Source organism: Mycetomoellerius zeteki, unplaced genomic scaffold (assembly GCF_001594055.1).
Source record: "Mycetomoellerius zeteki isolate Tzet28-1 unplaced genomic scaffold, Tzet1.0 scaffold865, whole genome shotgun sequence".
NCBI classification, from domain to species: Eukaryota; Metazoa; Arthropoda; class Insecta; order Hymenoptera; family Formicidae; genus Mycetomoellerius; species Mycetomoellerius zeteki.
The window spans coordinates 115,986-143,530 of NW_017257898.1; the positions used below are offsets into that span (position 1 = coordinate 115,986).

General features: G+C 31.8%; 3 protein-coding genes across 3 annotated transcripts; 1 reads left to right on the forward strand and 2 right to left on the reverse strand.

Annotated features, from left to right (window-relative positions):
• Positions 1-3,938: 3,938 nt before the first annotated feature.
• On the reverse strand, positions 3,939-9,199 carry Taldo (transaldolase). The gene is made up of 6 exons (XM_018459788.1): positions 9,003-9,199; positions 6,549-6,672; positions 5,496-5,735; positions 5,279-5,404; positions 5,080-5,216; positions 3,939-4,362 (listed from the first exon to the last, which is right to left on the reverse strand). The coding sequence occupies exons 1-6, from the start codon at positions 9,097-9,099 to the stop codon at positions 4,073-4,075; spliced, it is 1,014 nt and encodes a 337-aa protein (XP_018315290.1). The 5' UTR covers positions 9,100-9,199; the 3' UTR covers positions 3,939-4,072.
• Positions 9,200-10,273: 1,074 nt separating this feature from the next.
• On the reverse strand, positions 10,274-13,022 carry Ugalt (UDP-galactose transporter). Its single transcript, XM_018459795.1, has 5 exons — positions 13,002-13,022; positions 12,348-12,432; positions 12,149-12,268; positions 11,819-12,033; positions 10,274-11,002 (listed from the first exon to the last, which is right to left on the reverse strand). The coding sequence occupies exons 2-5, from the start codon at positions 12,364-12,366 to the stop codon at positions 10,355-10,357; spliced, it is 1,002 nt and encodes a 333-aa protein (XP_018315297.1). The 5' UTR covers positions 12,367-12,432; positions 13,002-13,022; the 3' UTR covers positions 10,274-10,354.
• Positions 13,023-14,910: 1,888 nt separating this feature from the next.
• On the forward strand, positions 14,911-27,155 carry cnk (connector enhancer of ksr). The gene is made up of 12 exons (XM_018459804.1): positions 14,911-15,052; positions 16,562-17,151; positions 18,079-18,189; positions 18,276-18,523; positions 20,538-22,993; positions 23,093-23,222; positions 23,310-23,804; positions 24,722-24,859; positions 24,951-25,579; positions 25,714-26,112; positions 26,187-26,413; positions 26,792-27,155. The coding sequence occupies exons 1-12, from the start codon at positions 14,995-14,997 to the stop codon at positions 27,005-27,007; spliced, it is 5,697 nt and encodes a 1,898-aa protein (XP_018315306.1). The 5' UTR covers positions 14,911-14,994; the 3' UTR covers positions 27,008-27,155.
• The last annotated feature ends 390 nt before the right edge of the window (positions 27,156-27,545 follow it).

Sequence of the window (27,545 nt, forward strand, 5' to 3'; positions counted from 1 at the left end):
GTGAATAGCCGCGGACGTTTTTTGACTCACCCCCACCACGCGAGTTGATCCTCCTTAGTTCTAGTCTTCTTGGTATACGCATTTCGTCGTGCACGAACTTTGATGTTTTGATACGCAACAACGGTCATGGGTTAGAAATATTCCAAGTGGACACTGCCTAGGCTGTAACTTCTAGGCGGTTAGGCTCCAAGCGGGGAATTTGTTATTTTTTTTTGTTCGGGGCGGCTAAGCACCAGGGTTGGGCACGTATTATACAAGAGGTTTCTTACATAATATTATACATGGTATTATACAAGTATAATACATCATTTAGTTTTATACGTATTATACTTCATGTGGCGCCATCTCTACATCATGTGCGTAATTTAATTATTTCTATCAATCTCTATATTATCCACGCTAAAAATCGATCCAAAATTCGCATATAAAATTCGCGAACAGACAAAGAATTAAGAGCTGAGCGTTGTAAGTGTCTTGAGAGGTCGCTCGTGCGGTTCGAACGTGTTCTGTCTCGAGCGTTACATCACTTCGATTTATATTTTTGAATTACGTGCATCATAGCCGTAACGCCGTAAGCGTCCAATGTTTGGGGGGTCCCGCATCATTTTCGCAGCAATGATAAAAATCGATATTTCAGAAAAATCGATAACATGGAGTCGTAGACCATAAATTAGAATTTTATACGTTTTATACGGTTTTTTACGTATAATATCATATAATACAGTATAATGTAAAAAACCCTAGAAAATCCTAGGATAATCCAACCCTGGTGGGGAGAGCCCGCAGGAATCGGTTCGAAATGTGCAGATTCTTGCGAGCACTGTATTAAAGTCGAATCAGCGATCTAGGCTGGTATTCATAGTCGGTTCTTATTTCAAACCGTCTTAAGTAATGTCTTAAGACGCTAATGCGGTTTTCTGATTGGTTCATGACACCTCAAGGCTGAACTTAAGACGGTCTTAAGTTGGTTCTACATTAGTCGCATCGCAGCGTCGCAAGCGTTGCGGTCCAATCAACGTCAAGCTAGCTCGACTCTGATTGGACTGCAACGCTTGCGACACGCTTGCGACGCTGCGATGCGATCAATGTAGAACCAGCTTTAAATATAAGATCTGACTATGAATACCGGCCCTAGTGTTAGATATAAATATCTTAAGACATTACTTAAGACGGTCTTGAAATAAGATCTGACTATGAATACTGGTCTTAGATGATGAAACTCACAATACATCAATTTTCCGATGCTACGAAATTATCAGCAGTGTCGCTAATATAATAGTTCGCATTATTCTATAAAATTATTGATGTTGGTGTCGCTAGTATACGGAAGCTTCCAAGCTTTACACCGGAAAAGGCTGGGATAGCCTTTCTCTGCAGCTTGACGAGCGATTGAATGTAATTGGTTGGATCTATAAGTAACAACCAATTATGCCAATTATTCATTTGCTCGGCGAATAGGCTAGTCAATTCGTCAATTTGAACGACTGATATCATATGCTGCCATGTTACGGCGGTTATTTAAATTAGACGTTATGTCATTATTATTTTACTTATATAAGATAATACATAATTTTACATATTACGTTTATACAACTTTATATAATATTAACAATTCTTGTCATAGAATAATTTACACCTAATCCCTAATCCTGTATTCTTCCATATAAATAAATTTCTATACAAATATAATATACAATCTTGATTGTATATAAATTAATTTTAATTTCTTAAAATTTATGTAATTATAACTTTTTTATCTATTATTCAGTCAAGCTCTCCCCTCCTCACACCATATCTCTACCTATCTGTCGTAATGTACTAATGACTGTATCATAAACGCTCCATAACACAAATTTTACAATTTACGAATTGCAATAAGCTTAAAAAAACTATTTGTTTTTTTTTTAATTTAAATTTCTATACACCTTTTTTTATGGGTAGGGAAATTTTTACGCGTAAGAAAAATTCTCTACGTTGTTTAATCATACTGGATTTGCACATTAAATATATCATATAAGAATATTACATTGATATATTTTTGCTAGTAAATACATTTTAAATAACGAAAAATATGAAGTCTATGAATATACATATAAAGAATATATAAAGAATATAATCTGTAAAAGAATATACACTAGCGCTCAAAAGTCTTTTGACAAGTAATTTTTCATAAGTAAAGTTGGTAACATTGTCTCGCTCAGTTCAATTGTTAGCTATATTAATACTATATGAGAATAGTGTTTACTGTAGTACAGCAAAATTAATAGATTTTCATAAAGACATTTTTGCAACGAAATTGCGCTTAAAAAACGGTTCAAAAATCTTTTGACGCGTTAGTTTTTTCCTAAAAGTTACGCTTAGATATTAAGTATAAGATTATCGATTGTTGTTTTATTACTGCTTAACATTTCCTTATATAGAATATGACAAAAATACATAAGGAGTATTCAACAGATATTAAGGAAGCTGTAATCCATGCGTTAAAAATCGGACGCAATCAAGCTGAGGTTGCCCGTAATTTTGGGATATCTCGTCAATTAGTAAATGTCTGGAATCGTCTATATAGGATTCGAGGCCATGTTAACAACAAATTTCGGCAAGAACGACCTAGAAAAACAATAAAAATAGATAAAATAATAAACAGACAATCAATTGCTGACCCTCGCAAAACTGCGCGACAAATTACTGACGATTTACGACAGAATTATGCAGTAGACGTTCATGTTTCTACTGTAAAGCGTCGATTAGTCGATCAAGGACTGTTAGGTCGTTGTCCAAGCAAAAAACTTTTTATTAGTGCTAAAAATAGAAAAGCTAGAATTGCTTTTGCAAAGATTCATTGTAATTGGACAACTGAGGAGTGGTCCAGAGTGTTATGGAGCGATGAAAGCAAATTCAATTTAATGTCTTCTGATGGCGTAAAGTATATTCGTCGCCCTAAGAACGAGAGATTCAAAGTACGTTACCAAGTACCTACAATAAAACATGGGGGAGGACATGTTATGGTGTGGGGATGTTTCTCTAGTAGAGGTGTCGGTCCTCTATGTCGCATAGAAAACACTATGGATCGTTTCGTTTATAAGGATATTTTAGATAAACATATGCTTTCTTATGCAAGAAGGAATATGCCTCGAAATTGGATATTCCAACAAGATAATGATCCAAAACATCGCTCTAAATTTTTATTACAATATTTTGCTCAAAAGGAGATAAATGTTTTAGAATGGCCTAGTCAAAGCCCGGATTTAAATCCAATTGAACATTTATGGGATGAACTAAAGAGGCGAGTTAGAATAAGAAATTTTTCTAATTTAGGTGATTTCTTTCTTGTTTTGCAAAGTGAATGGGAAAAAATTCCTCAAAATAAGATATTAAAACTTATTGAGTCTATGCCTAGGAGATGTGAAACCGTAATACAAGCAAATGGTTACGCAACAAGATATTAGAATTATAATATCAAAATAGATTTTTTTTATTTTCGTTCAAAATATAATTTTTTTTCATATTTGCATTATCTTTAGTGACTTTATTTCATGTCAAAACATTTATGAGCTTCAACAAAATGCATTTTGTTTTCCATGATATCATTTAACGTGTGTAAAAAGTTAATTTTGTTCTTAATTATAATATTTTGTTTATAATTTATTTTATGTAGTATGACATAACATGTAAAATTGCAAATAATAAAATAATTTTTAAAAATGTTGTTGTCAAAAGACTTTTGAGCGCTAGTGTACATAATATACATATAACTAAATTTGGATCGTATATTTGATAAATGTATTTTCTCTCATTTTTCTTTTACATTTATTTTACATTTATATTTGCATTCTACATTTATTTTACATTTATATTTGCAATACAAATCTTGCATTTCTAAAAATATAGAATTTTTGTTCCTTCAGTTCATTCTATTTTTACATTTTTTATACACAAGTTAATTATTAAAAAATAACGATATATTTTATAAATATGTGAATAACAGAAATGTCTGTATTTCGATACTATTACCTTGTAAATTATTATGTCACTTATATATATGTAAATACATCATTGAGGTCTGCTATCATTTTTATTCTATCGATTTAATCGACAGAATTTTTTCTTGCAATAATTTTTCAAGCTTGCGCACATCGGCAGTAAATTTGCGAATGCCTTCGCTCAACTTATCGGTCGCCATTTGGTCTTCATTTAAAAGCCATCTAAACTCAGCCTCGTTTAAGCTAATCTTTTGAAGATCGCACTTCTTCGCTGATTCCACACTCAAAACTTTATGTACGGACTCGTTGCTCTTTTCCAATTCTTCCAATAAGTTAGGACTTATGGTAAGCAAATCACAGCCGACGAGTTCTTTAATTTCACCTAATTATTAGAATGTTTAAATTAAAATAATAAAGTTAATTAAATAATATGATTTATATATTATATATATTTCTCACTGTGCTTTATAATCTATATTTAAATAATTTATAATATATAAAACGCACGCACGCACACTATAAAAGAATATTAATAAGGGCTTCAGCTCATAAAAATTTAAATCGAAGATAAAAAAGTAATGAGCCACGCCTGTTGCATTTGCGTTATAATAATGTATTACTTAAACAATTCATTCTATTTATGCCAAGCTGCGAAAATATTTTTTAATAAAACTGTTTTTAAATTTATTTTTCATTACATCCCAGCAAATTACATGTAATGTAAATGTTAGCTGTATTTTCCCACTTATCGCTGCGTTCAAAAAAACGTTATTCGGATGGCTCCGATGTCTCGGATTCATCATCTGTCCTTGTTTAACATTAAATGTTAAACAAGGACAGATGATGAATCCTGGGCATCAGAGCGATGTTTCCAAACGCAGCGATTACAAATAACGAACAATATAACTGTAATATAACACACGCGTTATATTAGTTATATTGTTGGATGAAAAATTACAATTAACATGTACGTTACATATATAACTTGGTATTTGCTGGGATATAATAGAATATTTACGTCAATTTGTGGGGATACTTTATAGGTATTTATTGTCAAGCAAAGGTGTACAATTACGTAAATATGGATCAAAATATTTACCAATGTTCCTGAATGAGGCACCCATTACGACCGTTTTATAACCGAACTTCTTATAATAATTGTAAATTTGCGTTACAGAAGCAACGCCTGGATCCTCTTTTGCTTCATAAGATTTTTTATCTGTATTTGCCACATACCTAAACAATTTTATTTTTTTATTTTTGTATAAATGTATAAACAAATGAGATAAAACACTTACCAGTCCAAGATTCGACCAACAAATGGCGAAATAAGAGTAACTCCAGCCTCTGCGCAAGCAACGGCTTGGGCAAAAGAAAACAACAATGTTAGATTGCAATGGATTCCATACTTTTCCTCCAATTCTCTAAAAAAAGTTATTAATTATTAACTATTATTAATTATATGTTCATTAATTGAATATAAGATAATTTTTTTAAATTTGGTGTCTTATCTACTTCGCCGCTTGGATGCCTTCCCAAGTCGATGCAAGCTTAATTAAGATGCGTTCTTTGCTCACTCCAAGCCCTTCATACAGAGCGATTAATCTTTTCGCTCTTTCGATACTGGCTTCCTTGTTGAAGGACAATCTGGCGTCTACTTCTGTGGAAACTCTTCCAGGAATTATATTTAAAATCTCTTTGCCAAACAAAACACACGTGATACCAAGGGCTGCTTCAACTTGCTCGGCCAAAGTACTGGAAAAGAAAATCTTCACGTTAACAATCAAAAATTAGATCCCATCGCGCGATCGGTAACGATACTCTCACTTCCACCAGTGAGAGAAAACTTTTGGTTGCGGCTGTCCATGATCGGAAAAAATAAATACAAATTAACGCAGCTCATTGACATTTACACCGCCCGATTTACGCCGAAGTTATAACATCGATGTTACGGAACTAGTCAATCATAGCTATGCTTTTGAAGAATGGAATGACTGTGATTGGCCAATTTCGTAACATCAATGTTATGTCTTCGGCATAAATCGAATCGTGTAAACGCAGTCATTGTTATCTTCTTTCGATTCACATGACGGATTGACAAATATTTACGAAAACTATTATTTTCATGGCTCTATTTTCCAAATTAAACGGTAAAATTATGATATTTTTTCGCGATATCCGTTTCATGTTTTTCCATCGCATACTCGTTTTTTTATTAACATATCACTGTTTAAAGTTATATTTAATCCTTCAAAAATAAACGCGACATTTTCATAAACTTTATATAAGTGACACATATAAAAAGTGCATGCTTTCAATTATCTCAGTATTGAAATGGTCAATCTCATTGTAATTGTACAAGTGTATTAATTGTCTTCTAGTACAATGTATAGTTTTAAATTCAAGAAATTCTGACTTTTTTCAATTCGCGAATGTCCTGCCTTAAAGTATCATGCACAATTATTAATATATTAAGCCTATATTTAAATAATATATTGTAATAACGTTGCACGAAGGCTGATAGTTTAACGACAAGTTAATCATATCATAATAAATATGTATACTTACGATCCAGATTTTTTGCCATACGCCGCGGCTTTTTCAATTAAATGAGCGTATTTCTTTTGATTAGCGGCAGCGAGAATCAACGAGGGATTTGTCGTTGCATCTGTAGGCTTAAATTGCTCCATAGCTATCGTGAGAACAACATAATATTGTTAAAATATAATATTAATAATATTGTTTATCGTTTGCAATATTCATAATTATTTTCGTTTCGATCATTTTATATACACATTTTTAAAATATCCGTTTATTATTTATTCATGAACAATTTGTTGAAACGTTCTGTTCAATGTATCTATCAAGGGTAAGAGTGATAAATATTCTACTCTTTAAAGGTTATTGTTCAACACACAACAAGCAAAGGTCATGGTACATATTTCGCGTGTACACTGATACCATTTTATCAGTTGGATACATATCTAGTCAACATCGTTTGATTTTTCGGAAGATCCGTGAGAAGTTGCGATAAAAATTTCAAATATAGAAAAAATAAATTAAACTCGTGTAAGTCAAGAATGTGTTACCATTAATGAAATTATTGTAACATCACGATGCTTGCTTTCCAGCAAGGTTTATCATCATAAGGCATGGTGATCAGGCGCGAAAAAAACTTTAATTTTCAGATAACGCATCCGCATATAAACGCATGTATTATTAATGAGTTACTTTAAATCACGTTGATAAAAATGTGCATATACAGGATAAGGCATTCAAATTGAAAAACTTGAATATTTTATATATACAGAAGAAAATAAACAATTTTTGTCTCTTGCAGTTTTTCTGTAAAGTTGATAGTATTTGAGTAAAAAATTATTAAAGACCAATTTTAGACAATTTTTAATAATTAATATCTTATTAACTATTGCGAAAATTGTAAAATGGTAGAGACTTTTCTTCTCAGTTTAGTTTCAGTTCTGCCCCTCTGCGAAAGATTTATCGTTACTTTTGGAACACCCTATGTATAATAATTGAATATCTTATATAACGTTAATGTATTCATAAGGCGCGAAAAATTGCTTTGACCGAATATAGCATTTTTCACTTATATGTGTCTAATCTCATCGTTCAATCAATATTTTTAAAAGAAAGCATCTTAGAAAAAAATGTTCCAAAAGTTATATAGTTTGAAGATAGTAATAAAATCAATTATCGAAAAAGAAACGATTCTTCAAGGTCACATAAAGGTCATCGCCACTTTTTTAAATAGAATATGATTTTTCTTTTAGATAATATGATTGTTTTATAGTTATTCTTCATATAAAGTATTAAAGTAGCGATATAAAAAAATTAATAATATCTTACGAGATATTTTTTATTCCTAGACTGTACCGCAACTTTCTTTTTCATCAAATATCGAACATATACCTATTCCACTTTAAGTTCCAAAAGTACTTTTATTCTGGTACAAAAAAATCATACAATTCTATTAAAAAAAATAGCAATGACTTTTGTAACTTTGAAAAATCAATTTTCTCAATTTTTTCTTTAATTTTATCATTACGGGCGAGTTTTTTAAATCATCGATTGATCAATCGCACTGTGCGCAAATGTAATTTTGTTCCGTAAAAGCTGTACTTGCGCATAATACGATTGATCAATCGATGAATTAAAAATCTCGCCCTATTTGTTTACTTTCAGATAATAAAATTTTCGTCTAGAACACTTTTTTCTAAAATTAATGATTTCTTTTCAAGATATCGAGTGTCTCGCTCCTTATATATAGGGCATCTAAAAAGTGACACAAGTTTTAAGATAACAACTAATACTCAAGTTAGACAACGGGAAAAAAAAAATTGCAAACCGTATAATAAAACGTATAATAAAAAACGTATAATAAAACAACGATTTTAAAATAAGCATGATCATATATCTCAAAAGTACTTATAATCATTTATACGGTCTGCTAGCTGAACTAGTATACGGTACACTTTAGAACTTATTAATGTGGAATAATATAATACATGTTCGATATTTGGCGAGAAAGAAAGTTTTAGGCTCAGTTCCACAACTCACGGTTAACTCTTAACCGAAGTTCAACTTATTCATTGTCTCTTTCCAATTCTAGAAAGAGATGAGAAACAAGTTGAACCTCGGTTGAGAGTTAACCGTGAATTGTGAAACTGGGCCTTGGTTGGTTGTGTAGTGCAAGAACAAAAAACAGACTTGTTAAGATTCGAAGAGGTCACGTGAGGCCAGAATCAGACTACGCATTGAAGATTGAGATCGAAGATCGAAGATTGAAATTTGACCAATGAGGGGGCAAAGGAATTTTAGCTCCTATTGTTTTGATTGGTCAAATTTCAATCTTCAATCTGAATCTTTAACGCCTAGTCTGATTCCGGCCTGAGACGCGTTCGAAAGAAGTGCAAGTGTTGCGAGATCTCCCCCCTTCCCGACCCCTTCGCGCTGACGTATCATGGATCTGCCGTCGTTACTAACCGAATTCGAATTTGTTACCTTGAAAATCGCCGGTATCGGCGACTACCGTAGTGAGGTCCTTCAGCTGGCTTAACGAACTCATGGTCTTCGTTTTCTTTGACTGAGGCTCGCTCATGGTCGCCGTAGGTATTTATGCGTACGCGTAGAGATCAGTAGAGATGCAAAATTTTGATGTCTCACTCACGCAAATGCTCCGTAAGCACTGATATCAGTGATATCTCATCGTATCGTATGTACGACAGATCCATTGAACGCGGCGATTGGCTGTTAGATAGAGAATTTTCGGAAATTCGAGATTCGTATTCCCGACACTCAATCAGCACGTTCGAAAAAAGAAACCTGTCCAATGAAATATCGGCTGAACCTCGATAGTAGGTTGGCCAACCGCGCGAAAATAAAATTTATGAATGCGCGCGTAATATAAAGCGATTTTTAAATCCAGAATTTTGTGCGAGATAATTTAAACGGCAACTGAAACTGTTAATTATAACTGATTTGTATGAACACAAAAATAAATAATCTATACAAGCACATTAACGCGACGAGTTAATTAAAAAATTTGATTTAACTATGCAACCATAAAGTATGAAATAATTATAGAGGCTAAGATAAAATATTATAAATTTCTTTTTTAGAATATGACGTAAAACTTGGTAGCATCATGTTTAAACTTAATTTTCATACAAACATAGTTTCGTTTATTTCATATTTGACAAATATTTTAAAAGTTGGAAGTTTATTTTCTGGAAAAAAAAATGATATTATTGAGCATAGGAAAATTTTCATAAAAACTGTATTTATTAAAGTCTATTTAAATTAAGTACACAGTGTGAATATAACTACTGGCCTATGTCAATACATTTCAATTGAACTGGAAGATATATAAAAATAAATATGAGTATATATATATATATATAGTGTCATTGTGTTCATAACAAATAGGTAAAACGATTATAATGCATAATTCCATTTCAATGTCTCTATATATGTTTTGTTTGTCATTCTTAACTTTTTCATCTTGACTATCATAATTCAGAATCAAAATTGGATATAAAAACATGATTGCACTCGTGACTTTCATATACATATACGACGTAATAATCTCTCATTCTTTTTTAAGACAGAATGCTTACGATTGATTGCACCGTTTTTTTTTTCAAAAATAGCATTTACTAAATCTATAAATATAATCTTTTTTGTTCTATTTAAATGCATTAATTATTTTAATTAACGTATTTAAATTGCTTCTACCCTTGATAAGTATTTAAAAGTCCATGTATCGTCAATTTAATATTAACTGTTAATAAGAATTTAAGACTTATTAAATAAAGTATTACCTCGTTAAAAATACTCTTATGTTTTCGCCATTATCAGACTTTCTCAGCAGATGTATGTTTATCGAGGGATGCAGTTTTCGGTTGATGGCTATAAAGGAAAATCGAACAGATGACAAGGAGTGCACCCAGAGTAAACTGGAACGACAAGTGAAAGTCAAATAGATAAACAGAAGCTATACAAGAAATTATGATAGCTAAAGATGTAGCAAATCCTTTCAATATGTTATCGGCGTATTTGACTACCATAGCTACAATCAGTCCACCACCTGCTTGCAGGACCACTAGGTAGCAAATAAACAAATCATAACCGAAAAAGAAGCCCTGCTTGCGTATGATACTACTGTCTTGTAGAAAACATGTGCTTAGGCCGAACGGTATAGATAACACACTCAATTGCACGTTTCGCATCCACACAGAAATGTCGGAGCCCTTGAGAATCTTCTCGAAATAAATTCCTGCAAAGCCGGAGAGAAAACACGCGCTTAAAGCGGCAGAAAAACCCAACCAATGGTTTTGTTCAATACCCGAAGGTAACTGTGTTTTTACAGTTTGTGCCAATTGTACTAGAACCACTCCAATAACCAAGAGTACAAGAGCACCCCACTGGGTAGTGTGTAAAGATCTACGTAATATCGTCACTGCGAAGAAGGCTGTCGTCAAAATTTTCAACTGATACGTAACCTGAAAATATTTATTTCAAATATATTATAAACTTTACTACACATGCGCGCACACACGACACATACGCACGTATATACACAAAAGTAACTGATATGTAAAAGTATAAAAACTATATCCACAAATAAAATGTTAGATACTTTGAAATTCCTGAATTTCTTTTGTTTCTTAGTTACAAATTGAACGTTTTAAAAATGTTACAAATCCTATAAAACAGTTATAAATGCTACAAAATCGAGAAAAAGTAAGTCAAGTTGCAGAAAAAGTTAAATACTATCTAACTAGCCTAGATTTATTCATTTTTTAATTTTTAATTATTTATTTATAAATTTCTTTTTTTTTCGTCAATATTTTTTCTATTCAATATTTTATTTTTATTTGAATTTGATATAAAAAATAAAAAAAACATTTTTTCAATAAACAACTATATGTTGTGTGTTTTGTAATGTGTAACTTTTTAATATTAAAATGATAGTAAAAATCCTTCAAAATCATAAAAATTCTGTTTAATATTAACTGTTTTTGTATATATGAAAAAAAATAAGTGATGGATACTTCAATTCCAAAATCAACTAAATCCTTTCTCCAGCTGCAAAACTATTCAAGGGTACTTCAATAAATAGAAATTATATTTCTTATGTTAGCTTGAATGAGAAAAAGTTTTTCACTCTCGCCAAAAAAATTTCAAGTGGAGATAACGACTTTTTAATATGTGAATTACCAAAGGGTTATTCACATATTAATAAATATTTATTAATTCATATTGTTATTCTCCTATATCTTTTAAAAATAAACAAAACATTTAGCAATATGTCTTACCTGATATGTAGCTGCATCTAAATTGGATGCAGAAACATAAAGTAAATTGTTTTGAATAATGTAGAGAAGGGATGGCACACAAACTTTCAAAGTGTCGATAGGTTGCTTCACGATTGTCATATGTAATGTTTTGTAAAATTTCTCAAAGTTTCCTTCTTCGACATATACTAGTATAAGGCAGGTAATCAATTTGACTACTTCAGCCATCACAACAGCTAAAAAAGAAAAATGACATTGTTATCAGTGAATGAAACAAGCATTTTCTATTTAAATTGTAGATCTTATATTAAGATTGACTGTATTATACATAACGAAGTTTATAATATTTACCAGTGGAAGAAAGAAACATGTCTCCTGCTCTGGTACGTGAATATCGCATGCTAAGGCCAACCATAGCATTTTGAACTGTGAGAGTAACTAAACTCACAAACTTCAATGTTTGCCCAGTTCCTATAACATATATATCTTTTAGTGCTTACATGTATGCCAGAGAATAAGGCATAACATTTATATAAATATTAATACTAACTTTGCGAAGTCTTGTTCATGTTGGTAACGTCTTTTGAACTTTTTTAAAACAACTTAGAAATATTTTTTCACGAACTACATTTTTCCTAGAATTATAAAAAATATATCTCAACCTTCTATTTTAAAAATATTTCATTACTTTTCTTCTCTCTCTTACGAAACAATCAATTTTGATTCCAAAATCATGAAAAGAAAGAAAATGTATAATACATTCACATGTGAAATATTAATTACCATCAAGATATAAAGGTAATTGTTAAGAATGTAAATAAAAGTGATAAAAACGATATGATATATTATTGGCAGAAGAAAAAATAAATCAATGAGACAGTAAAGAGTAGTTCGCAATATACATACGGCACATATGTTTTATAATACAGAATGTTACTTTCGGTCCGTAACATACATTAAGATAAAATAATTAAAATAAAATCTACTTTGTACATGTAAATCCACATTATATTCAATATACACACGTCGTATTGACATTAGTACTGTGACAATTAACTGTGTAAGTTTTGGTAAGCAAATTGAAAAATTAAGATCGTTGTAAGGATCTAGCGAAAAACCGTTAAAAGCTACGATAATTATTACGATAATGCATAAACTAAAGTAGTTGAAAGCTTGCAAAATAATCATTATTGAAGGTATATACCTTTCCCGGAATTTTTGTACATGTTGGAATGACACGTTGAACATTCGTACTTCGTAAGAATGCCTAGTTATTTTCCTGTCGACGTCACCAGTGATTGGCCTTATTCTGGTTTTGTTTTCTATTTTAAGTACTTGTTTAAGTTTAGCACACACAAACATAAAAATTGATCAATAAAATACCATTCGGCGCGGTTTTTTCGTTAAATGAACGAATTCGGCAGAAAAAAGTGTCGCTCTTCTCTGCGAACCGAGATATTAATTTTTGAAATTGATGATTGTGAGGTTAGGAAGTACGTTACAGCCACGCAAATACTACGATGTGAGCATGCGCTGCAATCCTGCAATTATCTTCTTCATGCTCATATGCGCATGCATTTTAGGTATTTCTTATTTCAGGTATTTGCATATCTATTTTAGGGCCACTGTCACCAAGCTCAGTTGATCTAACTAGGCCAGTTAGTCCATCGGAATTGACCAATCGCATTTGTCATTTTGTTTGAAGAATTGACAGATTGATCAATTCCGATGGATTAATTGGCCCAGTTAAGTAAACTGAGCTTGGTGACAATGGGCGCGTTCAAGTTGACAAAGCGGCTAGCCTGCTCGCCGAGCAAATGAACATAATTGGTTATTACTTATAGATCCAACCAATCATATTCAATCGCTCGGTAAGCATGCCTAGCTGCTTTGCTGTCTTGAACTCGCCCAATCATAAAACGGTTGCAAAACTGTTGAGTCCGCTGAATGCAGCCATTGGGCGAGTTCAAGACAGCAAAGCAGCTAGGCATGCTTACCGAGCGATTGAATATGATTGGTTGGATCTATAAGTAATAACCAATTATGTTCATTTGCTCGGCGAGCAGGCTAGCCGCTTTGTCAACTTGAACGCGCCCATTGTCTGCTGAGATAGGACCATTCTTCTAGATCTAAAAGTATGATCCAATTAGCGCGAAGGAAACTTACAACAGTTGCAAAACAAACGTTCTGCTGAACGCAGCCATTGGGCTCATTCAGCGGACTCAACAGTTGAGTGAGCGTTCGCTGTTATTGACGTATTCTTCTAGATCTAAAATTATGATTGGATGATCTAAAAGAATACACCAATAACAGCGAGCGCTCACTCAACTGTTGAGTCCGCTGAATGCAGCCATTGGGCGAGTTCAAGACAGCAAAGCAGCTAGGCATGCTTACCGAGCGATTGAATATGATTGGTTGGATCTATAAGTAATAACCAATTATGTTCATTTGCTCGGCGAGCAGGCTAGCCGCTTTGTCAACTTGAACGCGCCCATTGTCTGCTGAGATAGGACCATTCTTCTAGATCTAAAAGTATGATCCAATTAGCGCGAAGGAAACTTACAACAGTTGCAAAACAAACGTTCTGCTGAACGCACCCAATGGCCCTAAAAATTCTCTGCTTTAAAACATAAATTCTCTGCTGTAAAAATAGAAATTATATAAGAAAATAATTTGTGTTTTTAAAGCAGAGAATTTGTGTAGGATATATCTTTATCCTTGTGTAGACAAAACCGCTTTGATATCGAGTGCTGATTGGTGAAAAATAGATTATGGAGAGATAAAATTTTCCTCCATCAATTATTTTAATTTTAGCGCTAATTAAACATATACATGATACGTGTATTTAATTAATAATTTTCATGCATATTGTACCAATTTGGTATATCATTCTTTAAATACATTGCTGAAATTAAAATAATTTAATAGAAAGTTACTAGTTAGTATGAATATCAAGTGCATGATGTAAACTCGCTTTTATGACTTTGGATGCATCCGGGTCGATTTCTGAACGTAACCTGATTTATTATCAGCGCGTTTCCGAACGCATACTGATTCGTGTGTTGCTCGCGCCATCAATTTATTTTTATGTACCTACTTTTGTGGAACTATCAAGTAAAAATTGGAACAGCCGCGGACAAAGTGTCAGATACGCGAGAATTTGTTTCTTCTCTCATGAATCGTTCTATACTTTTGCAATGGCATATGTAAATATAGCCGAATGGAAAGCGGATCAAGTGTGCGAGTGGTTGAAAGGTACGACGAAAATGTTTAATCAGCTTGACAGTACATCTCCAGTTAGACATGGAAAAATAGAGAATTGGGTCGTGTCATAAAAATATGTCGGAATCCTATTCAGTTTTGCGTATGAAGTTCCATTCTTTCCTCTCTGTACATACGTATTCCTTTGTTTCTGTTTACTTCGATTTATTTGTTGTGTCAATTTATTAATAATGCATAGAAAAGACCATTATTTATTCATCTACTCAATCGTATTTGATCTTGTTGAATAATTCTTAAATGATTTTTTGCGTCTCCAATAAAATCCGACGTTGACTGATTAAATGTTGCTATTCATTAATGATATTAATAATTATTACGACTTGTACTGATAATTATTGTTAATGTGACTTTAGAAATTTATGTTAGGTGACTTTGTATTAGTATTTTGACAGTTTACTCTTTACTGATAATTATTTAATACATAATATTAATCTGTAGCAAAAAAAATGTTTGATAAATTCATTATCACTCTATTTTTACACCTTATAATCTTTTTTACATATCATTTTATGTACACTTCCTATTATCAAAAATGTGAGTGTATATACAATCAAAGCAGCATAGTATAGATATAAAATGATAATTAATTAATAAACAAATTGCTAGTAATAAGACAACAGATTGGCAACAAATTTGCTTAAATCTTGTAAGGCTTTCTACAAGTCATTAATGGGTTTTCAATAAACTGTTAGTAACAGATCAAAAATCAGAAATTATGAGTGTCATAATAAGTCAATAATAAGTGTGCAACAATAAGTCAATAATGATTGCATGGAGATCAAATCCCATTTCTTATGATTTAAAATTTAAATTATATTATGACTAGACTTGTCAATATAGAATAAAAATATCGACTGTATAGATATTTAAAAACTATTTACATTTGCCTAAATATGAGAAATGCCATTTGGTGATCAAAGTTAGATGTTAAACTAATACATATATGAATTCTTGAAATGAATTTATCTCAGAAATATGATTGTGCGCTGTTACTATCAGATTTTCAACACAATCCATCTGAAATATTAATAATATCCTAAATTTAATTATATACATTAAAATCTGTAAAAAACTTATTGCGAAAAATATTACCTCGGCCAGGAGACGAACCTGGATCTCTAGCATTCGGTGCGAGCATCCTAAGACATTCTTTAGATCATTGCAGCCTTAGCAATAATATATTGGTTGTTATAAAGAATATTGCTAAGTCCTCAATGGTCTAAAGGTTTAGGACGCTCGCACAAAATGCTAGAGATCCAGGTTTGTCTTACTGGGCCGAGATAATATTTTTCACAGTAAGTACTAGGTATCTTTTAAAATCCTACAAGAATTTGTAGTTAAATCTGTTGTAGAGGACGAAGTGAGACGCTGCGTGAACCTGGCAGCTTAGTTTGCATAAATATTAAATAATGATGTCGTAAATAATTACTATTAGTAAGTCATGCAGGAATGTTATCATGAGTTCATTATTTTATGTCATAGGTTTGGATAATACTATACATCCTTATATTCATAGTTTTCTAAATCATGATGTCAACGGACAACAATTATTGAATACACAATCACAAGATTTAGAACATTTGGGTGTAATAAAGCTCGGTCATCAAGAGATTATTCTTAATGCTGTGGAATATCTTCGAAGTTTCCATCATGAACTAGATAAAGAGAATCTGCAGTTGCTGGCATTGCGACTATCGAGCCAAGCACACAGCTTACACAAGGAGATGTGTCGACAAAAAAATTCAGAATCTGTTAGTACTCAAACATTGTCAGATGTAGCGTCAATTATGATGGTGGTCAAACCTTTAGTGAGATGGATGGATTATCCTCCATTTAATGGACACATAGAATATCATGCCAAGAAAGTTGAATTGATGAAAATATCGATAGAAATGGCTACATGTGCACAAAGAGATAGATTTGCTGAAAAACCAGTTCAGGAAATTCGAACAACTTGTAGTCAATTAGCAACGTTAGCAGATTATATTATTCAAGATATCATTGATCCTATGATATTGCAGCCTGCAAGTTTAGATTTAGCAACATTAAAAAAGAAATCCAGCGATGATTTGGTAGGTTTTCTATAGTCTAACAATTATTCAATTATCTCATTATATCCAGTTCTCAGAATATTATACAAAAAATATTAATTATATGTCATGCTGATCTAATTTTATATATAGAGTTACCTGTGATTTTTCAATTGTATTTCATGCTTAACGCGTTATTTATAACACTATCTGAAGACACGGTAGTGTCTCGGCGCTAAGCCAAGCGCAGCGACACTGCTATGGCTACTTTACGCGAGCCGACGAGTTGTGGGGGACCGAGATTATCATATCTCAATAAGGGCAGAACCGATCATGTTCTATGTACGCTTAATCGATAGCATACATTACTATTACCGTTATTTTTTCTATTTGTAACAATAACGGTAACGTAATTATATTTTTGCAGTAACGATAATGAATTAAATCATTATTTATATTGTTACTTTAATTCTCTATTATCTTCATATCTATTCAACAGATTGCATTATTTTTGATTGGATGGAAATATTTTATTTAAATGAAAATTTTAATATTGCAAAATGTTTTAAGCTTTATATCTTAGGCTGCATTTCGATAGTCACTGCTAATACTGAAAATCTGTAGTATATGTGAACTATACATTTTCAATATTGTGAATATTGAAATGCATTCTTAATAATGACATAATTGTTAAAAAATAATATTAAATAAACATTTTTAATAATATTTACGTTTGTGTGAATTATAATCTAAATTTCTAAAAATAAGTAACTGTATTTTTACCCTCTTAGAGACGACGTTGTCTAATAATTAAAAATTTTTTTTAAGTCATTATGTTGTGATTGCTGCTTCTTGATAACATTTTCTTTATATATGTAATCAAAATGTTCTTTTTAAATTATATAATTTTTACAAATATATATACAAAATGTAATTTATTTAATCACATTGAAATATTATGTCTTTTAGGGTTTTTATATTTTACCGTCTTTTCATGGAGTACACCAGATAACTGAAATTAAACTTGGATCTGCTGCACATCAATCTGGCAAAATGATGGAAGGTGATCAAATAGTCCAAGTAATGTCTTTTATTTATATACTTCTCATATATTATAAATTTTGACAAATTAATTCTAAAATGCATCTAAATCTCTACTAATCTAGGTAAATTATCAAACGGTAATTGCTTGGGAAAGAAAAAATTTGCTTGAATTATTTCGTGAAAGCCCAGCAGAAATGCTTTTGACTATAAAACGTAGGCCAAGGCATGCTAAAGTTTATGGCAAAATTTATATCAAACCATATAAACTTCCATGTAACAAAAATACCTCTTATGCAACACAAGGACGTAGTCTTCCATCCCCTAGACCAGAATTATTAACAATACCTGACTTTGCAATGCCATCACCTAGGTAAGCTACCTTTCTACATATATCTTTATTATTTGTGGTCCTGCTAATATTCTTTCTTATCTGATAACATGTGCGTATATACAAAGTGTTCCGGAAAAGGTGAGCAATTTCTTAAGAATATGCAGATGAAAATTAGCTCTATAAGTTCCTACATAAAACTTTTTTCTTTGACGCATTACTAAAATATTCATTTTTTTAATTAAGATTTAAAAAGCATTTTTCTTAAATAACTTTTATACTGTTCTCTAGGTACTGATAATTTGTAATGATTAGGGCGTAGAAGTTTGGGCACGAAAAATTATCAGATACCGGATATCCGGCATTTTATTTTTTTTGGATATCCAATATCTGATAGAGTAATTATCCGGCCGGATGTTTTCCCGGACATCTTGTTGGATATCTGGAAAATAGCTTCCAAAAAAACAGCAAGGGAAAAATAACGATGTTAATTTTCTTTATCTTTTCAACATGAAAAGAAAAAGAGAAAAGAGAGATGAACTGTGCAAGAAATTCAACTGAAAAGAATAAAATTCTGTGTTAGTGACGCAAACTATCAATATAAAATTTTAACCAGGATATATTACCGGATACTACTGATATCCGACTATCTGGCCGGATAATAAAAACGTGCCGGATACCGGGCGTTTCCCGGATATCCGGTGCATCTCTAATAATTGTGCACATAAGCTAAGATTACCTTTTTAGTGCATTTTAATGCTGTCCATTAAAAATCATTATGTATACAAACCTTAATATACTGATTTTATTTTTACACAAATTCAAAAACCACGTTTTTCGAACTATGGCTCTCATAATATGATCACCTGTCTATTTTATTCTGACACATTTTGACATGAAATATGAAATATTTCATAAACTATTCATTTTTTTATATCTTTATATTTTTATGCACAGAATGAGGTGATGAATCAATTGGTGTAAAGAAGAAAAACTATTGTGTGCCAAATTGAAAAGTAAACGTAGATTGTAACTGACTATATTTAAACTCTCATTCTCTCAGAAATTGTTGCTTAAAATAAAAATATATATTTTTTTATTTAATTTTTTTAAAACTTTCTTGCTATATATTTTAAGTCGTAAATGTTAGGACACCTACCACGTAAATGTATCGCGCGCGCCATTTCTGACACACACACACACACACACACACACACACACACACACACACACACACACACACACACACACAAACACACACACACACACACATACAAGGGTGTTACAGAAAAAAAATCACGATATTTTGTATCACAATATGGATAATGTGCGATATATTGCTGATATCAATATGAATCCGATATTTCTATTTTTAAACGATACGCGCATCGATATGTATATTGATATGCGTATTGATGCCCAAAAAATTGATCTTTTTGCAAAAATAACGGTTGGAGATTATTTTGCGATTATTTCATCGATCCTTTGAATAACTATTCTGATTAGAATTTAAAATAAATATTGCATATATGTGTAGTACCATTGGAAAAAAAATACACATATATTATATATACATTTACACATTTTATTTTTATTTTATTTACTTGTATGATTTTAATCTTATACGTTCTTACAATAATGAGTACCTACGATAAATAATAAAAGTTTCAATCCAATCTTAATCCGTACTAAACTAATACGCGCTTATACATAATTATGAACCGTGGAGCATTTCGTTTTCACGCTCACACGCTGTAAACGTAAATTCATCCTTATGTGTTCTTTTTTCAAATATTAAATAACAAATGATGCTTACAAGTACTGTAAGCATAAAATGGAACGCACCTCGAAATTCGATATTCTTGTTCAAATATCGATAGTCAAATATCGAAAGACAAAATATTGAAAAAAGTTCAAAAATATTGATATTTAAAATATCGCCCATACTTAATACACACCTTATCCTTTAATATAGACACATATCACATTTTCTATTTTAAAATTAATTACAAAATTTTTATTTTCATATGTAACAAAAATGTCTTTTGTTATGTAGACATATACCAAAGAAATCCGGTGCAGAGCCAACGAGCATTTTAGATGCAGTTAAAATGTTGGATACAATGACTACAGATAGTAGCGATTCTGATAGCGAAGCAGAAACGCCACTTTATGCTAAACGAAGAAACTTAGTCCAAAGGCGAGCTACAATAACCGGTGCCAGTCCTACGTCCAAACATGGTATTAATCTCGAACGGTTTTGGAAGGAGTTGAAATTAGAGCACAATGCGGCTGTTCAATTGCGTGATAAAGCAGCATCTTGCGCCCATGGTTTGGATAATGTACCAATGGTAAATATACGGCCTCAAACGTGTTTAGGATTAGAATCGGCGAAAAAGAAGAACAATACTAATGAGCAAACGAATAAAAAAGTGCAATTTGAGGAAAAATTGACTGATATTAAAAGCATGCATCCAGTTAATACAAAAGAAAAGATTACTCCTATACAAAACTGTGATGTTGGTGCAAATATTGTAAATAAAGATATTAATATAGAACATTTGCAAGCATTCAGAGATAATGTCATTGATAGCAATAATTTAAATGATACGACCGTGCCTTTAAGTGAATATAATAATTCTATTAGTGATACATGTAGTATTAATGAAAACAAGCGGAATAATAAAGAAATCGGCATGCGACACGTTGAAAAGCGTGATAAATTAGATAAAGATTATACTACCTCTGCATATGATTTATCAGACATTGAGAAATTAGACTTATTTGACCATTGCTTAATCAATAAACCAAATAATAATTTAACAAAAACTAACATTAGTACTGTTGTTGAAAACGTTGACGATAATAAAAAATTGAAGGATGCAAGCAGCAAACATAAAGAATCATCTGCTGGAAGATACGATGGTAATGTCGCTCGAAAAATTAGTGACATCGAGAAACAGATCGCGTATGAGAATACAGAAGAACAGATAAGTGCCTTTGGAGTGCCTAAAAGAACAGATCTATATAAAGATAATGAATACGTTTCAATAAATGACGTAAATCTTGAAAATAGCACAGAGGAGAAAAATCAAAATCTTGAATATGATATATTGGATGTAAACAATAAGAATTACATTGTCAAAAAATTAAATACTGAAATTGTAAACAAAAACTCCAAAACTGTTCATTTCAAACATTCAGCATGCGAGTATCACGAGAATGCTGATTGTGGTACCTCAGAAATGTCTAACAGTAAAAATGAATGTAGTAATAATAGTAACAGTAATAGTAATAACAGTAATAATAGCAGTAGTAGTAGTAGTAGTAATAGTAATAGTAATAGTAGTAGTAGTAGTAGTAATAGTAGTAGTAGTAGCAGTAGCAGTAGCAATGGTAATATTGGTGGTGGTAATAGTAATAATAATAATAGTAGTAGCAGCAGCAGTAGCAATAGTAGTAATAGTAGTGCTGGTAGTAATAGTAGTACTAGTAGTAACACTAGTATTATTAGCAACAACAATAGCATCGAAAGAAACCAAACGTTGCCAAAATGTGATAAAATTTTAGAAACGGTTGATTGTACTTATACAGAATTGCTTGAAAAAAGATTTTCCTCAGTGCTATTAAGAGAGAATAATATCGGTACAATGGTATCACTAAATAATAACAAGTCTATTGAAGATGATTCAGTGAATGTTACTCATAACGTTTCGAAGATTAATATAAAGCAACAAACTAAAGAAGCGAAGTCTACAGACTTGCCTTCGGCACAGGTCACAATACAGTCTTGCCGTTTTATAGAGTTACCAAAGATTCAATCTGTTCGAAAACTTGAGAATAAATCTCACATAACACCCCCAGAACCGCCGCCTCGTAAATATTACACGAACCAAGCAATAACTGATTTGAAATTAAACAATGTTCCACAAACTTTAGAGGATTTGCCAAAACCTCAAGTTCCAGAGAGACTCGGCATTAAACGAGAATTTAAAAAAGTAGATTTAAGTTTATGTGTTAATCATATTAGGAACAATTCGGATTGTCAAGATAAAAAGGATTCCTCAGATGTGCTTAATTACACAGAAAATTCGATGGACTGTATTGGCGAATCACGAACTGTAAGTTTAAGCGATCAAAAATTTGATCGTTTAAACTTATCTGATGCTTCGTTGTATAATGAAAATAACGACAAACAATCAAGAGAAGAAAAATGTCCTTTTGAAAAGTATGAAACATTTGTTGAAAAATTCGTTTGCTCGGATCAATCCATAACAGATTGTTATAGGTTTGATCACTCTCACAATGCCGATTGTCCTGATGATATAACATACTCAAAACAAACAATATCATCAGATTTAAAGCCAAGATTATCAGAGAAGGATAAAAGTATTGAGAAAAGTGTTGTTAATAAAGCTATGATGGTAGCTAAAAGTATCGGCTTGCATAGTAGTTTGAATAAGTCCAATAATAGTCCAAGAAGCAGTAGAAAACGGAATGTGTTATTAGCAAGTAAGTACAAAGTACTAATTTTCTTATTTAAGATATATATTATATATTCTTAAATTAAATCTCTTACAATACAAAGAAAATATATTATTTTCTTGTTAGAGAGGAGGAATGTATCCGTAAGAGACGTTGGTACTAGTGATTTAGAAGGATGGTTGACATATCGTAGTAAAGGAGCAGGTGGCGCATGGGCAAAAGCCTGGTTTGTATTAAAGTGTTCATCGTTGTACAGGTAAAATTGTATAAAATACGTATTATGATAAATAAATCATACGCACACAACTGATTAAAATATACAGATTTATATCTTTACGTTTAGATTTAAACTACAGGACAGTATAAAAGCTGACTGCTTGATTGTATTAACGGGTTTTACTGTATCCCCGGCTACCGAAGTAAAATCAAGAAAATATTCCTTCAAAGTATATCACACAGGAACAGTGTTTTATTTTGCTGCTGATACCGATGACAATTTGATTCTGTGGCTGGACGCAGTTAATAAAGGCACTTTAGGAACGGACACTCAAGACCAAAGCGTTGAGCTTTTTAGCGAAACCGATGAGAGCGATAGCGAAAGTCACAAGAGTAAATTGAAATGTACACATCAATCTGACAAAGCAAATCCGGAGAAATTGTTTGGTTCTCTGAAAAAGTCTGCACGAAAAGACGGATCGTTTAAAGATTATGAAACCGGTGGTGCGAGCTTGGATCGAAAATATTTGAAATTTCTTAGTGCTAGAAATCAAAATATGCCTGTTCCAACGGCCCAATTTAGAAGTTATAGACGAGTGCTTCCTACGTCGACACCAAACAAGTGCGTATATCAAGAATATTGTAAATCGACATACCATATGTAAACCTTTTTTTTTTTGTTGCACAAATATTTTTAACATATTTTTCTGAATCTTAATATGTATGAGATAAAATATTTTAAGCTCTAACGAATTAAATAAAATAATGCAAATATGAGTCCAGCCACACTGGATGAACGTGCGTGCGTGCGCGCGCGCGCGTGTGTGTGTGTGTGTGTGTACATAAAATTTATTGTGTAAAAATATGAATGAAGAAAAAAATGTAAACTTTTCGATCCTTCGTTTCGAGTCCTCAGGATAACTGTTAAATAGTAATTACTAATTATATGTGTCAAGTTAACTATAAAATTACATTTTTAAAATATTGGTAAATTGCTGTCAAATGGAAGTGCATAGTTAATAGTAGTTGCACGTCGTAAAATTAGTTGTCCAAAAATAAAATGATAGGTCGTCAGCAGAAAATGGAAGTAATGGTGTTATCTTTTTTTTTTGTAACTAATCCAGATAACCAAATACAGTGAGTTTGCTGACATGTTGTCGAAAATTGTTATAACAACTAATTTCGTCAAACTCAGAACAAAGGGAGGCAGCGTTATGTCTGTCGCATTGAATTTAAATGGAATTCTAATTCTAACGAGGGCAACTTGAAGGCAACTTATCATCATCTCTATGCTATCCGCGACCAACAAGAATAAATTTAACCCAAGTTACCTTTTCTTTATCTTTATGATTAATGCAGGATCCTTTTAATGTTCATTTAATGAATTCAATATCCATTAATATAATGGGAAAAAACCTTTGCTACTTTTTAACGAAAAAAATCGCATTCTTAATTTAATCCAAAACTAACAACAAAGAAATGTGCAGAATTTCTTATCCTGTGTTTTTAAGGGGTTAAATATTTTCGAATGTTTCACAGAAAAGAGGATTGTAATTCAAATTCTCCCGATTTACAAATGACGATTGCTGGTAGTACATTCTATGGCTCGACCACTTCTCAAAATGCTGCAGATATGTCGAACCCAGACATGAATGATTATCGGCATGCTATAGACAGGTATTTTTTATCTTATATATTTTCTATATCGCAAAAATATTCTGTATAAATCCAATATCTAACAACATTACTACATGTAATCTGTTGATAGAAAATCAGACAACCTGCAAGGTTTTATCACGCAAGAAGAATTCATGACATCACAACAAGATGAGCAACGACGTACTATGATAAACAGATCGATGTCTGCGCGTGCGACGCCTTTGCTCAAGGATCACGTTCATGTACATCATAGAAATTTGAATGATAGGACGACGTACAATGACGAAATTAGACAATTAAGTGACACATCCTTGAATGATATTAGCAATATTTATAGCAAGGCCAGCGATGAAATACCGAACAACAATATTACGCATGTTCACTCGAAAAACAAAAATGCACATGTACACACGCCTTGCCAATCCATCAAGGATAATTTTGTTACTACTCGATCTGAAAGCGAAACGAATTACGTAAATGATAAATCTCAAGGCAGATGCATGACAACTGGAATGAAAAAGGTATGGGATTCGTCAAGTTATGCGCAGAAGAGAAGAGTGCAGGAACTTGTAAATACTCAAAAACTGAGACATGATGATTTATTTCATTCGGAAAACATGATAAATCCAAAAAAGCAGAATTCTCCAAATCAGAGTGCAGACTATGAGCTTAACAAGCATAGACAATCTCCCAATTATGAAAGCAACAAAATGCACGATTTTTCGCCGAGAAATATTGGTATGATAAAGGATTTCATATACAAAAACTTATTAAAAGTGACAATAATCTTAATATCTCGAAAAAATTAGTATCTAAATAGTCTTACTAATTAAATTTATGAAATTGTCTTTAATTAAATTTATTTTGTGCAGGATATTCTGGATCTAGTAATGACCTCACGAGTCATACATCGTCTGAGACACAGCAATATGTAAAGAAAGATGTATCAATTAATCGGAAGGGAAGTTTTAATTTTGTTAATCGTTATGACAACAGTTCTTTCGACAAACACTGGTTGGAATCACTGAAATATAACGACAAGAAAAGTTCAAGCTATGATAAAAACCGTCTGAAGAATGTTGCACAGTATCAACCACCACCAATACCGACATCACCTTTCGAGCAGGAAGAAATGCGTGCCGCATTCGAGATGCATTTAGATAAGAACGATCATGTACAGAAAGCGAGTCGCCTGAAAGTTTTATTCGGTACGAAACAGCAAAAACCCTGTACCTTGGAAATTCCTAAAAATGCCCAGAAAACCATATCAGGTAACTTTTAGTTATTAATTTATTGAATATAATATATGTAATGTGTTTTAGTAACAAATAATTTTGAATTCTAGAAACTAATTCGCCGCGGTATAAAGCGCTATTTCGGGATAAGTATTGCTCTAATCAATCGCAACATCCACTATCTACTTGTTCTGATAGTCCAAACTCTGGCGATGAGATCAATCAGTCTCACAGTTCTTTCAACAACAACAATCCTTCTCAGATATTTATTCAAACCTTGTGTTCAGTCAATTCGGTCAGTGATCCGGATGCAATAACATCTTCTATCAAGTCAAAAGTGCGTATAATTAAATCTACTTTCGTATTTAATGCATAAACTTCTTACATGATTGATTGAAAGTAATGAGAGCAACGCAAAAGAAATGATAAATAATATCAAATGCAAAAAATATATTGAAAAAGAATATGACAAAATTTAGTTAAAAGTACGAAATTATATTATTTTTTCCTCTTTAATAAATGATATGTATATTGTGCAACCACACTCACAAACTTATACATTAATTATTTACGCATTAATTATGTTATACAACATATGCATTTAATGCTGTTTTTATCTTTTTTAAAAAATAATTCTTTAATATTTTAAATTTATATTGACAACAATTACTAGTGAAAAATATTCACCAAATAATTTAACAATTTTTTTTTTTAGTACGATAGTGGATATTCATCCAACTATAAAGGCTTTCTAAATTCTGGAAAGAACTTGGTACCTGCAGTATTACCATACATACCGCCACCAACATCTCCACCACCTGATTATCCTGGTTTAGAATATCCACCAGTATTTGAACCTGGAACTTACTCTCTTTCGGATACATCATTGCTGCGCAGTCGTAACAAAAATAGTCAGAACACAGGCCAATAACAAAAGCCAAATTCATCTTTTTAAGCAACCAAAGAAAACAATTTCCTTTATGTCGACAGGTTATAAATATAGAGATAGAATTTAATGCACAATAGCAAGTTAGTATTCTACTAACAAGTATTCTAAAATAATCTCGTTCATCGCATAATTCCACAATATATTAAACATATTTATATAGTTATATCGAAATTGTAGAGAATTTATTTTTTTTCTAAATTATATATTAAAGGTGAAATATATTTTGCAAATCAAATCGAATATGATATGGAAGACTGAACTAAATGTTATCTAACATCACTATTTGATGTTATCTAACATCATCTATTTGAGATTTGTCTGTTTCAAAAATATTTTACATATTTCGGAAAAATCATATAAAAATAATATTATCCTTGTTAAATAAATTTTAGTAATTTTAATAATAATTGAGATTCTTAAAGCAATTTAAAAGTCTATTATGTATAAACTAATATATTTTTTTAATCGCTTATATAATTAATGAAGATAATAGTTTTGTGTGAATATACTTGTATGCATG